General features: G+C 27.4%; 1 protein-coding gene across 1 annotated transcript in view; it reads right to left on the bottom strand.

The window, feature by feature from the left end:
- Positions 1 to 1,253: 1,253 nt before the first annotated feature.
- LOC111621663 (cAMP-specific 3',5'-cyclic phosphodiesterase, isoforms N/G-like) overlaps positions 1,254 to 17,540 on the bottom strand; it is a 68,633-nt gene continuing 52,346 nt past the window's right edge. The window contains exons 12-14 of the mRNA XM_023363865.1: positions 15,550 to 15,672; positions 5,097 to 5,279; positions 1,254 to 3,600 (exon numbers count right to left, since the gene is read on the bottom strand). Coding sequence (XP_023219633.1) covers positions 3,310 to 3,600; positions 5,097 to 5,279; positions 15,550 to 15,672 — 597 coding nt within the window. The 3' untranslated portion in view covers positions 1,254 to 3,309. The remainder of the gene's footprint in view (positions 3,601 to 5,096; positions 5,280 to 15,549; positions 15,673 to 17,540) is intronic.

Below are 17,540 nucleotides of genomic sequence, written 5' to 3'. Positions count from 1 at the left end.
TGTTTTTTCCGATTATATTTAGCCTAAATCCTAATATAGAACCAGGTAGAGCACCGGAAGGGGTAGACATTTTCCAGGTGCACTTGCCGTATCTGGAAAGGAAGAATGGTCGTTTAGCAGAACTTACTCACATCCGGTCTTGGGAATAATATTTATCAACAGCAAAATTCCGACTGACATTTCGTTCTTCCTTCGTAGTTAGAGACACCTTATAAGGGCTCTTGTTGAAAATCATTTTCGTTAGGATTCACCAAGATAATTTCACCACAAATAAAACATATTTTTCATACAGGCGCGTCACTTTTAGAAATGGAATAAGATTCACGGATCGCTGCTCCGGGAGAAAAATATGTTAATACAACATAAAAATAATGTTACAAGGGCTCGATTTGGGGGGAATACGTTCTAAAATTCCAAACTTTATTGCCATTTTCTATTGACAAAGTAATTTATTTGTAGAATTGTGAGTTTTCTCGCGATGCTAGATTCAAATTTTATCGCAAGTGTCTACCAGAAAGGTTAGAAATGGCCGAAATTTTTATTTTTTAAACTCTCTCCACACTAAGAGGGCCTTTTTTTCCCCCATGCCCATCACGGGTTCGACCAAGTGGTGAGGCCACGTGGCCGAGAGTAAATTTCGAGCCTAATACTAAAATTATAAACGTCATTATCATAACTCATTTATTAATTATGAATTAACACATTTATCACACGAATCGAGAAATAAATGTTATAATTTTCATATAATCTCCTGTTATTTTTTTAAATAACAACGTCATTAATTAAGCATAATTAATCCTAATTATTATTTTCATAAAGATAGTTCATGGGAAAGGATAAATTATAATCAACAACATTTTTATAGGCGTGTGACATCGTATTTGAAAATTTGTGAATAGAAACAAATGTTTTGATGGTATCAACGGCTAATATTTTTTCCTTAAATTTAGCAGGAATTTCTAAAATAACGTTTATGATATTGAAAAGAGTTGTTTATAAATAAGCATTGCGTCAGCATTCAAATTTACGAGTCTCAGTTATTTATTAATATCCTTCTGGCTTAAAATAACACAAAACTATAAAAAATTTGAAAAATTTAATAATTCTCATATTCGACGACAGATGGCGGTACGTATTTTATAGGATAAATTTGTACGAGTCGCTGTGGAAATTTAACTGAATTGGACTGAAAAAAAGTTCTAATATCCGTCGAATGAGGGCGCTCGAATTTAAGAAATATTCTTGCATTAAAATCTTATACGCGTACAGGAGAGTTTACTAATATCTGTTTTATTTTTAAATTGTTATTAATTTGGTCGAACTATAAATAGAAAATTATTCTGTTGGTGAAAAAATTTGGCTGCAGCGAGAATCGTTACAAAACTGAAGAATTACTGAAAGCTGATAAACCGGACGTGACGTCAAATATGCGCAAACGATAAAGGCCTTCTTTCTGTATTTAAATTCGTAAACATTTCGCAATTAAACAAAATACAAGATTACATTCCTGCTTTTTGTCATTAATAATAATGATGCAGCGCAACTTTTTAACATTTTAATCAGTTTGTAAAACAGCACGTAGGGCATACTATCAAGCATTTATTTAGTGTCATTACATAATTTATTTGAATAAATGCTAACAATGTAGGTGTGATTGATGCACAGGCTATTTTATTCTCCTATCTTCTTTGGCTGTTGGAACTGAACAACACTCGTACCTTATTGTATTTCCCCACACACACACACAAAAAAATCCAATTGTGTGAGCTAAGCTATTTGGATACAGAAAAATTCGAATTGATTTTTGTATTAATTTGTCAACCGTTGCTTTACAAGGATTTTTAAAAATATTTAAGAAAAAATTCCGACTAAAAGCTGTTTTTTTAAGCATAGAATCCAAATATGTTGTTTTGATAGGGTTCCAATTGAAATTTCCACCCCACTGGGGTCACGTAGTTCTTTAGACGATTTGATAATCTTGAACACTGACTAAAAGTTATTTTTAAACATTAATAAATAATGGGTTATTGAGATGTAACCCTGTATATTTTGTTTCTTCAATCTATTTATAAATTCTATTTGATGGTAAATTTGTTAATTTTCATAATTGTACTTTTTACCATTTTAGAGTGTGTATGCATTAAGAACAATAAAACATTCAGAACAATAAAACATTTTATTTAATTTCTGGCCATTTTGTTTTTTTCTCAATTGAGGAACTGGCTGAATTAAAAGGAAATAAAATCACAACCACAATTAACAATTACGTTTTCCTTTTCATAAAACTGTAGAAAAAAAAATGCTTAAGGATTTTCAATCCAAAATAAATTTATACAAAACAAGAAAATTTAACTATCTTATTGCTTAATGTGTAATACATCCACAGTTCAAACTGTGGAGAACTTTAAATATTTGATTATATTATCTACAGACTGTACATATTGAAGACATGAACTGTACATACATTATAAATATTTTTCAATGTTAAAACACTAAGCAATATTTTATTATTGCATATCAAGAAAAGGAAATCTGTAAAAGAATAAAAGAAATGAAAAAATGAAACAAATGAAGTGTTTAAAATATTAAACAAAATATGGAAGGTCTGATCAGGAACAAAATCTTATAAACATTTTCAACTTTATAACTGGATATTTTTTTCTCAAATTATATTTATCATTTATAAAATTTAACCAAAATGCATTTCATATAACAATATGAACATCAGCCAGGGTAATATTCACCACTGACATTATAAATATATATATTAAGGGATTTGTTGTGATTGTACATTTTGATATTCTGCAAGTGTTTTGAGAGGTATAAATCACTCTTAAAGCATATCTAAATAGTCTTTACATAGCAGCTCACATTCACAAATCCTTATGAGTATTTTGTATAAATATAGCCTCAATAAAAACTTTATCTACAGAAAGATGAACTATTTTTCAAGCTTTTTTCCCCCTCAAAATAAATTTCTAAATTATGACTGACAAAGAATAAAATCATGGCACTATGCCTGAGCAAATTATCAACAATACTAAATTTTGTACAATGTTGAATATTTGATGACGATGACAATGATCACAATATTGATAAAGCACCACATTTGGGAGAACTATTTTACAAACGACAACATGCAGAGAATTGATTTTTTTCTCTATACTGATCTAAATACTTTCTATAATATTAATTCTGGGCTCGGGCAAGATTGTTTTAAAGTTGATGTCCCTTTACCCCACGGGACTGATTACAGGACTAGAAAGAACTCCTTTGAATATGATCTAATTTTGTTGGAAAGCATGCGATTTAACCACAATCACCATCTTCATCTTCATCTTCATCATCCTCCAGATCATCAGCTGTGATGTGGAATTTGATTTTTTCAGCTGCAGCTACAAGATCATGTTGTGATCCTGCATCACTATCTCCATCTTCATGAGAAATTTCAATCATACTGTTAGTTGGACTTATAGGAATCATATTTTGATACCAATCTCGATTTTCTTCCAATGTATCCAAGATATCTTGAGCAGCAGGATTTACTAAATCAGCCCAAGTTTCCCACAAGGGATGAACAATGTAGTCAATAAAACCCACCTGAAAAATATATTTATAGTTAAACAGATTGGATTAATTAGTTAAATTAGTATAGTTAATAAGCTGCACAAAATGACAAAAAAAAATTTCAAACAAAAACTGTTTGGGTTAAAGTCAAAGAAATTATTTTTAGAGTTTAATGTTAATTAAAATTATGGCAGTCAAATGTTAAGATAAAATAAATTTTACATTAAAAAAATCTTAGTATGTTTTTAATAAAAAAAACAGTTATTGATATTTAGAATTTTAGTCTGTCTGTCTTCTAGATGGGCAAATTCTCTGGACTTGCTTAGCATACGCCACATGTATAAGAGAAAGTTTTGACTGTCAATATACTTTTTATATAAAGAACAAATATGCCAATAATAATTTATTCTAACGTTCTATAATTCTACACCCTTTGACATATTTGCACCAAATTTTTCATACTAACTCTCTAGGACCCTGTGGAAATATACGCTAGCATAAAACCTAGACATACCACTCAATTCCTTTGACATCATCCCCTTCACATTTTGTGATAATTAAGTTAACTGAATTAATATATAAGTGTAATAATAATTAATTGTTATGTAATTAAGAATAATAATTAATAACAAGTGGGATTTTTCTTAATTATTAATAGGGTGAAATCTGAGTATCCCATTCATTTCCCTTATCTCATCCCCTTCCCTTGACACTTATGTTTATCACAATGATAAGCTAAAAAGACAAAACTTTTATTATGGTCTTTATTTTAATGTGTGTCCTTATTTGGTTTTGTTTGTATAGTACTATGCATATCTGTTTTAAAATCATATAAAACTAGCAGTCTCAATTATTTTGAATAATAATAAAAAAAAAGGTCACTATGAAGCTGCATATTTTAAACTGTAATGACTCTCCAAATATTTATCATATGCAATTAATGTTATTTTCTAATGATTAGTAACACAGGTCCCCCTGCCTTATGAATGTTTACCAAAATTTGCAGATACAAAGAAAATCATATCATCTTTTCTCTCCTATGAAGAATCCAGAAAAAAAAATTTTTGTGGATGCAAGAAATAATAAAGGCAACTTTCAAATTCCTGCATCTACATAGAGCTTGCACTCTTCTCAGAAGTTACAAACCTAGCTTTAAAACTTAAATTGTGATAAAGGCATAACTTCATTTTGTAAGTTTTAATTTATATTAATTCAAATAAAATTTACATTAATTTTATTCATATTATATTTAGTATTTTTTATTTTTATATTTGCTTATTTGCTTGTGTAATGTTAAGTTTTCATACCTTTTTGTTATATTTTAACAAAATTGGGTGGATTTCTGAGGAACTAAGGAATGCTTAAATGATTTCTCCATTGAAATCAATATTGATTACATCTTTGATTTACAAAAATTTGTCTTATGCTAAGTTTTTAAGAATGCAATATGTTTGTAAAGCGGAGGAATCTGCATTGCAACAATTTGTCAATCTTAAATAATATATAATAAAGTTACAATCCCATATTACCTGAGTTTTTTCAACAGTTGCAGTATTTCTATCACACATGGGACTGATGTCCATTCCTTCTTCTCTTTCTTTATCTCCTTGTTGGAAGAATTCCTCCATTATCAAATCAACCCATTTTTGATATAATTTCAGAGGTTTAGTAGGATTACTAAGATCAGCACAATGTAACATATTTTGTAAAACCTGAAATATATTTGAAAAATACATTTAATATAATTTCAGTCTATAACACAAATAAATATTTTTTAACTTTATTTTTAAAATTAACTTCTTACTTAATATTTCACATCTTGAAAGACATGTTTTGCTTATAAATTTTATATATTCAATTTTTTGAATAATTGTTGTTAATTATTCATAAAATATTATGATTTAAACAAGTAATAAATTACTAATACTACTATAAATTGAATTACTGTAATAAAAACTGGTTATATGTAAATAAATACTGCACATATAACTAATAAGAAAGCAAATGTCTTCATACATTTTATGATGTCCATTAAAAACAGTTGAAAATGTCTGCTTTCTTGAAATTTCTTGCTGGATATTGGTTATATGTGTGATGTTTACTAATATTATTATTTTCATAGCTTGTTACTTTATCATGTAATTACATAAACAGTATATACAATTTTAATTACATTTGAATTTTATGCAAAAATAATATATATGAAAACACATGATTTTAAAATTAAAAGTACTTTTCAAAAGAGAATCAAAATATTTTATTTGGTATTAGATTCAGAATAAATCTAGAATGGAAATAATTAAAATAAATTTTTTTGGCCCAAGAAGATATTGTCTCTAAAAGATTTGACCAACAATTCAATTTTCTCTGCATAACTAAAATGTTAATTTTAATTTAGCCTCTCTTCTCCAATTAATATATTAATATTACATAAAACAATTATAGTATTTACATAGCAATATCAAGTCAATAGTTCCAAAAGATTTACATTATGCTCTTACCAAAGATTTGTTTTTATCTTGAAAATATTTTATTATTAAATTTTTATTTTATAGAAACTATAAAAATAAGTTATTGACACCATTCATTGATTCATAACATAAGAAACTAACAAAACAATACATTGTTTCTTGTTATTAACACATTTAACTTGTTCAGTATTAATTTTTAAAATGCATGTAATACAAAGAAGATAAAGAACATAAAAAGCTAAAGTATTTCATATTATATTTGAATAAAATTTATTTAATAAATATTTAATAATGGAATCCAATATTTCTTCTGAAATATATTCAATTAAAATGTGAAATTATTTTTATTACTTATGAGTTTTAACTGTTGACACTCAAACAGAATAGTAATTTGTAAGCAAAATACTGAAAATTTTAAATACAATGAAACATCAATCTATAGTACCCAGATGTATTGCTTTCCCAGAAACCTTGTTCAATTTCTAGTGTCCCTAAATAAATCCTATGTAAACTCTGAAAATTAAACCCACATAAATCATTTCTTGATTTATCATTTTCTGATATTTATTGATATTAAAATTTTTAATCCCAAAGAACTGTGATTGTTTTTAAGAAAAAACAATTTACTAAAAAGCTATTTTTAGAACGTGGTGCAGCAATTAAGTGACAGTTTGGACTCTGTACAGTTAGCTATGTGACTTTGCACACAATGAGCTTACCTGCCAGACAATAAGCTAGAAGGAACAAGGTGATGGTGACTATGATGATAAAACCAAACCCAAACCAATGCAGAGTTTTACTGAAACATTTTGTATATTAGAATCTGTGGAGAATTTTTCGTATGTGTCACAGATCTTTTGGAAAAACACAAAGTTTTTCCAAAAGAGATCAAGAAAATATCATGAATATTGAAAGTTTATTATTCAGTATGAAAAGGAAAAGTACAGTACTACTAAAATGAAAATCAATGACTTTTTAAAAAGTAATGAGGATTGGATTTGAAAGTGGAAAAAAAATATCATTGATATATGTTTTTTGATTTAATAAATACAGAAAGGCATATGTGACTGTATGTTTTTATTTTTATTTTATATAAGTCCTTGCATCTATCATTTTCCTGTATTCATAGCTTTTTCAGGATCACAACAAAAATTATAAATTGAGGCTTAATTATAAGTTTCTTCAATTTTGTTAAAACTCATCAAACAAGTGGAAAAGAATATGAATGATGATATATTCATCATTCAACTATTACAGCTGGGTTACATTTGGGCTTTCATAAGGCTAACTAATAATAATTAAACAATATAATCTGGCCTAAAGACAAGTATTTTGGTTGCCATATTTTATTAAATTTAATAATTAGTGATATAAATTAAATTTAATCAATTAATTTAGAAGATTCTGACAGAAAAGATCTAGCAGAATTCAAACCCCTTTTATTAATTACATTATTTGGACCTCCATCCAATCTTCACTTCCAGACTAGTTTTAGTTTCAGACCACTTAACAAGTCAATTGTCATACCAACTGACTTACATTTATATATTGTCATACCAACAGACTTACATTTATAGCCCTCTATGTCTCTCAACTGATTTCAAGCTTACACCCAGTATTAATTAAAAATTCAGATTAATTTGAATATATCTATATTCCTTCTAAATCTAGAAACATAGATAAATTTAAGATAAACCTTTAAATTTTTACTTTAATGACTCAAATTAGAAGTTGAATAACAAATTAATTGCATGTTTCACAGTTAAAACCACTGGTAATTGTAGTTACAGTAAACTGTGAGTATAAATAAATTGTGGGATTACTGAAATATATTTATTATAGTAAAATTTCACTATACTGAAACAGTCAAAATACCGCAATGCTGAAAAAGTTATATAAAAAAGAAATAAAAACTGTTACATCTTGAGAACAAGGAACCTCTTAAAATTACAGTTTTTCTAATATTGTTAGTTAGGATCACAATGAAGTAGCCAGCTAGTAACAGCATGACATATGGATCAATTCATTTCATCCCAAAAAAATTTTGAGTTAACTTAGACTTGATTCCAATTCCCCAACTGGCAGTTTACATTCCCCAAACTGGCAGTTACATAACCCCAATCTTACATTAAAGATGTTAAACAATTTAAACAAACAAAGCTAAATTATATTTTGACAAAAAATAATTGTAGAGTAGAATCTCATTACAGTCATTAAAGATGATGGATTACTCTTTAGTCCATCATCTTTGTCAATAGTACTGGTTATATCCACCTTGACTATTCATCAATACATCATAATTGATTAACCAATTACATTGTCATTGTCTATTAACATATGTTAACACTTGTTTGTAACTGCTATTAACCATTTATTTTAACTAAAATTCTTCATGTATTGTTTCTTTATTGTAATGTATTTGTTATTTTTATGTAATAACAATTTAAAATTTTATTATATGAATATTTAAATTGTCTTGAAAATGAAAAGATGTAACATTAGATTTATCCAAAAAAAATTTCATATTATTCAACTAAAAAATGGTGGAAGTAAAACAAGTTTGCCAAAAAACTATGAAATTGTGAGAACCACTAAAAATGACTTAAAAAATAGTGAAAAGGACTACACTAGTAAGATGGAAGCATCTAATAAGAATATAACTGAGAGAAAAACAATGAAATTCTCTAGTAATGACCAAGTGGACCTTATATTATTTCATTGCTTTGATCAGCAAAGAAGTGAAGGAATTCCACTGACTGGACCCAGTCATCCCAGCAAAAGCTATAAAATTGAATAAGAAAATGAATGTTGATCCTGCTGTTTTAAACAAGTATGGAATGAATCAGTAGATTCAAAAACTGACATGGAGTTTGGATGCTGCATATTGAAGGGGAGAAACTAAGTGCAAACACAGCCTTAATAACAAAGTACACTTGTAAATTGTAAGAGATCATAAAAAAAATCTTAAGCAGAAACAGGATTAAGTTAGGAAACTTTGGCATCATTGAATCTTCAGCTCACTGATATAAAGTAAGAAAAAGAATTACTGTGATGGTATGTGCAAATGCAGGAGGGCCAGAACAATATCTTTAAAAATATGGATATAAATCTGTTATCTGTCAGAAAAGTGCTGGAGAGAATAATATTCAATGAGTGGTTTCCCATGATCTTTGTACCTGCTTGTTAGAAAAAAAATCTCAAAATTGAATATGACAGAGGTTTTTCTATGGATAGATAATGTTCCAACATATTCATCTGAAGATGGTAAGATAACATATACTGTATCTTTCTTCTAGCAAACATAACATCTTTGATTTTTGGATCAAGGGTAATTAAAAAGTCAAAATGGCATTCTAGCTTAACTTCATCTAAAATTTAATAATGGAAACAGATACTTATGTTCAACAGTTTTGGAGAATTTTCAATATTAAAAATGCTATTTAATGCATTACTGAATGTGGAATAAAATATCCTCTATGAATTTACAAAAGTATTAGAATAAGTTATGATCTAATGAAATCAGTATTCTACCTTCAATACATGAGTTAATTATGCAAATTTCTGGTTACGAAAATGAATTAATTAACAATGTTCTAAAAGAGTATAAAATTGTTAATGACAACAAAGAATATGAAATCTTGCAATAATAACAGTAGAAACTCATCAAGATGCTGCACAAATCCTATCCAAATGCATTGAATTGGTTTGAAAATCAAAGCAGACTCCATACAGTTTTTATTGTTGTGAAGTATAATGTAGCTTTGCTAAAGGAACAAAAAATAGCAGAAGACTAAAAAAAAAAAATTTTTTTTTAAATAGAGAATAATTATTCATTTGATTAAATTTATATGTTGAACTATGTTATTACAATCTATATGTATATATAATTACATATAAAACTGTATAATATAGTCACTTGATATAGTCACTAATCTGTTTCTTTAAGCTGTCACACCTTCAGTCCTGACATGTGATGAATTACTGAAGTTGTTCTATATTTATACAATTATTACTGTATATAATCAAGACTCCAAAAAAATTTGATGTTATAAGAACTGTAGTTCTTTCAATGAATTTAGAAGTTCCTTTTAAAGGAGTAAAAACAAAAAATTTTAACAAAAATTTTATTATTTTTATTTAAATAAAATTTTTGGTTTTAATTATTTTATCAGAACAGATCTTTCATTACAAGAACTATATTTAAGAAACATTAAAAAGCAATGAATTAATTAATTAAATGCATATATATGCATATAAACAAATATTTAATGTAACAGTATATTACATTTAAAAATACAGAAGAAATTTTCTTTTGATTTTTAAAGCTTTTTGGATATACAAATTTCCTCTTAAACATTCAATGAAAATTTACACACATTCTTATTCAACTTTTCTAATTCAAACATTCTAGAGTTTGATGATGGAACAAAAGAGTCCTGAACAATGTTTAATCCAATAAAAAGTGACTCCTTTAATCAATTTAGCATTGGTGTATTTTTTTCTTGATGAAAGTAAATGTTTAATTTATAAGAAAACATCCTGTATCAAAGAACTATCATTTAATAAAACTTTAGAAATGTTTTGAAAATAAAATTTCAATTTAAACAAATTAAAATGAATGTTTAATCCCAATAATTAGAATATTTATAAACAATTTCATATCAGAATTGCTTACAAAATTTAAATATTAAAAGCATTAAAAATTGTGAAGTAATATATCAATGTATTGCATCACATCTAAATAAAAAAATAAGTATATAAAAAATTCGGAACGTTATTCATTTATATAAATGACATTAAAGTTTTAGATATAAGACATTCACTGATGTATTTATTCGATATTTAAGTACATATTTAAAATTTAAAGAAATACTTTAATATACTATATGATAAAAATGATTTATAATATAAAAACTGAATTCTGAGGTTAAAAATTTTTTTAAAGAATGTAAATCATACGTCAAAATATTCTGATTTGCTGTTAGAATATTCATTTATAATAAGCTCCCAATTATGAAAGGTAAGTAAATTTAAAAATACTTTATATAAGATAATTAAAGATATAGATCAGATTTAAAGAATGTATAACTTTTTATATAGTTTTAAAATTTAAATAATAATTATAATTTACATATTAATCTCAAATGCTAAATTTGGCCATTTCACAACATCTTAGTTCCAGTTCCAAAAAACCTCAAAATTTTCAATCTTATGTTACAGGAGTGTTCTACCATTTTTAACGCTTTTTGCTCTAAGGGCCCTAAAAGGGATTTCTTTCTCATCAGCCAGGCTCACAATAGGAGCAGCAATGTAGTAAGGGATATACTGTACTCTTATATCCAGGACAGATTATCTGTGAAAAATTATGTTGTTCCTAGGTCTCCAGAGCAATAGAGTGATGCTTTAACTGCTTTGGCCATTGATCATACAATGTTACAGGAGAGTCAAATATTAACTTTTAATTAAGAGTGTTGCTATTTCTTTGCTTTCTCTTCAGATGTTATTTCAAATTACCACAAACTTCTATTCAGAGGTAATTATGCCATTAAAATTATATTAAACTAACAGATGAGCCTGACATTGCTTGGAAAAAAGTAACAATAGCAAAGATTAAGATTATTAGATTATAGCTGATCTTACCCAAGGATTGGGTCCCCCCTCTTCCAAGACTAATTAGATGAATTTTTAGATGAGTCTAAAAATATGTTCAATTTCCTGCAAAAATGCAAAATCCAATTTAAATAATACAGTTGAAGCCAAATTTTTCAGGGTAAGCCATAACCCTTTCCTCCCCCACTGGGGAATTTTGAAAAAAATCCCTTCTTAGTGTATTTTCTCATGATGTACCCTAACTGTGTACCAAATTTCATCTTTCAACTCCTAACTGTTTGGGGTCTGCGCTTATCATCATCATCATCATCATCATCACAGTAGAGCATTGATTATCTAAATGTCGATCAACTGAAAAGTCAATTAACTGAAAGTTTTCCAGCCAGCAAATTTAAATTTTTGCTAGTGCTGTGGCACTGAAATCTTTGGCTATGTCTTGGGCTACTCCATTATTATTTTTGTTGGTGTGCATGTTTTAGCTGGCAGCACTGGCACGACCATGAGAGGCTATTTAAGGACGTGACAGGATTTGAACAAATTTCAAAATGGAATAGGTTAATATATTTTTTCGTACATAATCGGTTATCCGAAAAATCGATTTTCTGAACAACCCTAGTCCCCAATTGATTCGGATAATTCATGCTCTACTGTATTATTATTATTAACCCATTTTGATTATATTATAAAATTATATTTAAGTTAGAAATATGTCATAACATCAACATCATCAAATTAAGATGCATATAAGCTTAAACATGATATAGCCACTGATCCAGAAATCTGCTTTAGCTGAAAAAATTTTTATTTAATGTTCTAATTAGAAAAGAATGAATATAATAAGAAACAACAATCTGAAGAAACAAAGAAGCTTCAAAAAAACTGGCAAGAGCTCTTGCATGACTTTTCTGGCACTTACAATTTACAAAGTTATGTATAGCATCATTTGTTTGTTATAAAAATTATTTTTTAATATCTCATATCATTAATTAATTATTATATAAAAGAAAAAAAAGGCTTATTTTCGGGTAGAAATGAGTTTTTAAAAGAAATGAGGAAAAATTATTATGGCATCATCACAATGTCAGGCTGCAATTTTTAATCATATTTTTAATAAATTTAATTTAAAATATATGCTCTCAATCTCAAATTAGTAGTATCTTACTCCTGTACATCATACTTTTCCTGAAAACAACAGTGTCATGCTAGTCATCCATGTTACTCCATTCTGAAAAAAANTTTCAACAGTTGCAGTATTTCTATCACACATGGGACTGATGTCCATTCCTTCTTCTCTTTCTTTATCTCCTTGTTGGAAGAATTCCTCCATTATCAAATCAACCCATTTTTGATATAATTTCAGAGGTTTAGTAGGATTACTAAGATCAGCACAATGTAACATATTTTGTAAAACCTGAAATATATTTGAAAAATACATTTAATATAATTTCAGTCTATAACACAAATAAATATTTTTTAACTTTATTTTTAAAATTAACTTCTTACTTAATATTTCACATCTTGAAAGACATGTTTTGCTTATAAATTTTATATATTCAATTTTTTGAATAATTGTTGTTAATTATTCATAAAATATTATGATTTAAACAAGTAATAAATTACTAATACTACTATAAATTGAATTACTGTAATAAAAACTGGTTATATGTAAATAAATACTGCACATATAACTAATAAGAAAGCAAATGTCTTCATACATTTTATGATGTCCATTAAAAACAGTTGAAAATGTCTGCTTTCTTGAAATTTCTTGCTGGATATTGGTTATATGTGTGATGTTTACTAATATTATTATTTTCATAGCTTGTTACTTTATCATGTAATTACATAAACAGTATATACAATTTTAATTACATTTGAATTTTATGCAAAAATAATATATATGAAAACACATGATTTTAAAATTAAAAGTACTTTTCAAAAGAGAATCAAAATATTTTATTTGGTATTAGATTCAGAATAAATCTAGAATGGAAATAATTAAAATAAATTTTTTTGGCCCAAGAAGATATTGTCTCTAAAAGATTTGACCAACAATTCAATTTTCTCTGCATAACTAAAATGTTAATTTTAATTTAGCCTCTCTTCTCCAATTAATATATTAATATTACATAAAACAATTATAGTATTTACATAGCAATATCAAGTCAATAGTTCCAAAAGATTTACATTATGCTCTTACCAAAGATTTGTTTTTATCTTGAAAATATTTTATTATTAAATTTTTATTTTATAGAAACTATAAAAATAAGTTATTGACACCATTCATTGATTCATAACATAAGAAACTAACAAAACAATACATTGTTTCTTATTATTAACACATTTAACTTGTTCAGTATTAATTTTTAAAACGCATGTAATACAAAGAAGATAAAGAACATAAAAAGCTAAAGTATTTCATATTATATTTGAATAAAATTTATTTAATAAATTTAATTTAAAATATATGCTCTCAATCTCAAATTAGTAGTATCTTACTCCTGTACATCATACTTTTCCTGAAAACAACAGTGTCATGCTAGTCATCCATGTTACTCCATTCTGAAAAAAATTTTTGAATTAAAATTATGTAACTTTTGGTCTAGACCTGAAATTTGTGTATAGTTAATCAGGGCATCCTACCCCTAAACTTTCCATATCTAGTCTCAACTTTCACCTGTCCAACACCATTTTCGAGATTAAGGAAAACACAGACAAATGTTGTCCTGATGTGACAATATTGTCACATCAGGACAACAGTGGGCAATTTTTCAAATTGCAGCCCAATTATAAATGCTAATAGGGATTAAAACTTTCATTAAGTTTGACCTCATTTAAGATAGGACATATGATCCCCTTCTATCTCTCCAACTCCTTGAATTTTAATTAATTACCTAAATTTAATAGCATCAATGACACATACAGAGAAATAAAATTGTTAAGTTTTAAAACTTTTGATTCATTCAGTCCTGAGATACAATGCAAAATAAAAACACAATTTCGTAAGGGTTTTTTTTTTACATTTTTCGGCTCCTAGAGCATTAAAACATTGAGAAATGCAAAAAAAGGGGGTTGATTAATCACCATACTTTTCCTGCTATATTCTATAACAGCCAGGAAAGTAAAACTGTTAATCAACAGTTAATACCAAGCTTTTACAACATAATAAAAATTAAATTCTCAAAGTTATATATGTAATATTAATGAAAAATATAATTTAAAAAGTATTTTTAAAATATGTTTAATGTTCAACTATTCCATTACATACTATTTATAAATATAGGTTATAAATCTAAAAAGTAGCCTGAAGATTTACATGGTGGTGACAAAATGTTTAAGATATTATTTACCATTTTAGTATGTTTACTATTATTAAAGCATTGGGCTTTGATGAAGAAGTTAGAGTTGAAGATTTAAAAACTGAAGAGTTGGAGTCAGAGGTTTTGTTTACTGATTCCACAGCCCTAGTTCTAATAAGAGAAAATATTGCAAATCTCTCTTTACACACAAAATGTTAATTTTGATTTTGTTGATGAATTTTGACAAGTTTCTAAAAATATTTAACTTTATGTGAATGTANAATTAAATTCTCAAAGTTATATATGTAATATTAATGAAAATTGGACTGTTGTTCAATTTATATATTTAAGATAACATATTAATGTTTATGTAATTAAAAATTATTGTAACTAAATCCAAATATAAAAACAAATCATATAGTCTGTTATTCAATTAACTAAAGACCTAAAGCTAGATTATCAACTATAACTGCAAGCCACGTTACATAATTAGATTATTTAATAATTACCACAGAGTCTTAAATAATTTGGCTTTAGGTCATTAGTTAATTAAATCCAAAACAATTATTTCAAATTTAAAAAAAAAAATTGAAGTATCTAACCTGAATCCTTTCAGTATAATTATCTAAAAGCAATACACCTGATCCTGCTACTTTTTTAGTTTCTACCATTGTTTTAAGATCTGCTAGTAGACTCATATGTTTAGACATATCAGTGGCAAGTACCTATAATATAATAAATCATAAAAATGTAATAATATAACCATATAACAAAAACGTATAAAGTTAAATAAAAAAATAAAGACAATTTATGTGTAAAATAACTATATCAGAAAATGATTGCAAAGGCTATGCTATTTTTATGTTATGCAAGTTAGAATAGATTCAATCTGATTTAAGTTGATTACAAAAGTTGAGTAAAATCTTGATTGATTTTATTTTTCATTTGCATTGCTAGTGAAGAATGTGCTGAGTTCAGATTTTCATAAGAAGGAGTGAAATGTGTTCAGTTTCAGAAAAATGTTAATATAATATGAAGAAAAATTCAGTTAAAGAAAAATTGCAAGTAAGTGAAAATGTTTCAAAATGAGAGAACAATGGTGATCAACAGTCATTCAAGTCATCTAATAGTTTCAACAGCAATAATTATTATTACAGATTTAGTGGGTTATACTCAGTTGACACTGGTTGCTGTATACTATGCCAGATCAAAGTCAAGACATAGCAACCATAACAAGACAAAAATTAAATAACTGTGTCAGCGTGTGTGTCTGTATTCAGGAATTTCCTAACAATATGACATGTATTCAATATAGTGGCCTTCTGTAGTGTGATGTATGTGTTTCTATTCAATTGTAATGTTCCCAGGCTTTTGTGTAGTGTGTGTGGTATGACACCTGTAGAGAAGAGAATGACAGATACAATTAGAACCCTATCCATCCTCCACAGATGTCTTATTTGCTGATTTTTTTCAGTGCATGTGTTTTGTACATTGTGAGTGTTTGGAATGGATTTGTCTATAATATATGTGATTTTATTGTGTTTGTCAATGAGTGTGATGTCTGGTCTTTTGTGGTACCATATTTACTAGCATATAGGATGAGGTGTGACTTTAAAGATCAAAACAATGAAAATTAGATTTATTAATAAAATTCTAATTTTATTTCATTTAATCACAAATAAAATATCAAATGCATGTAAATGCACACATTGTCCTGCAAAAATTACTGGTATTTTAAACTTCAAGGAAAAATCTTATAAAATCTACAACATAATTTGTTCATGTAAAGCTGGACAATTGGGAACCTTTTCTGCCAATTCTTAACAATTGAATTCACTCTTCATCGATTACACTTATGAGTTTGTTCAAATTCTGATTTCCAAATAATCATCTGTTTTCACATGGGAATGAATTAAAACTTATATCACGCTCCCGTGTGATTTTGAAGTTTCAATCTGAAATTCAAATTGAAAAGCTTTGCTTTTCCTATTGCTATTCATCTTTACTCCTGACAATACATGAGAACGAATCAAATGATCCAGTTAAAATACTTTTGTTTATAAACACCAGAAGATGAGAATCCAAAATGCAAACACATAGCTTACAAAAATTATTGCAAAAATGAAAAGAATCCTTTGCTCGCATGTTTAGGACAACCTAGGTTTTTGAAGCAGTGAAAAATGAACAAAAACCTTGTCTTATATGCAAGTAAATATGGTAAATTGTTATTATTATTATTATGTTGGATTTAGTGGGTAATACTCGGTTTAAACCGGTGGCTGTGTACTATGCCGGATCAGAGTCAAGGCATAGCAACCAAAACAAAACTAAAATTAAATAAGTGTGTCAGTGTCTGTATTCAGGAATTTCCTAACAATGTGGCATGTATTCAATATAGTGGCCTTCTGTAGTGTTATGTATGTATTTCTACTCAATTCTAATGTTCCCAGGCTTTTGTGTAGTGTGTGTGGTATCACACCTGTACAGGAAAGAACAACAGGTACAATAACTACCCTATCCATCCTCCATAGATGCCTTATTTCCTGGGCAAGTTCTGTGTACTTGCTAATTTTTTCAGTGCATGTGTTTTGTA

Source organism: Centruroides sculpturatus, unplaced genomic scaffold, assembly GCF_000671375.1.
Source record: "Centruroides sculpturatus isolate CEXI.00-Female unplaced genomic scaffold, Cexi_2.0 scaffold254, whole genome shotgun sequence".
NCBI classification, from domain to species: domain Eukaryota; kingdom Metazoa; phylum Arthropoda; class Arachnida; order Scorpiones; family Buthidae; genus Centruroides; species Centruroides sculpturatus.
This window is presented reverse-complemented; position numbering and strand designations above follow the sequence as displayed.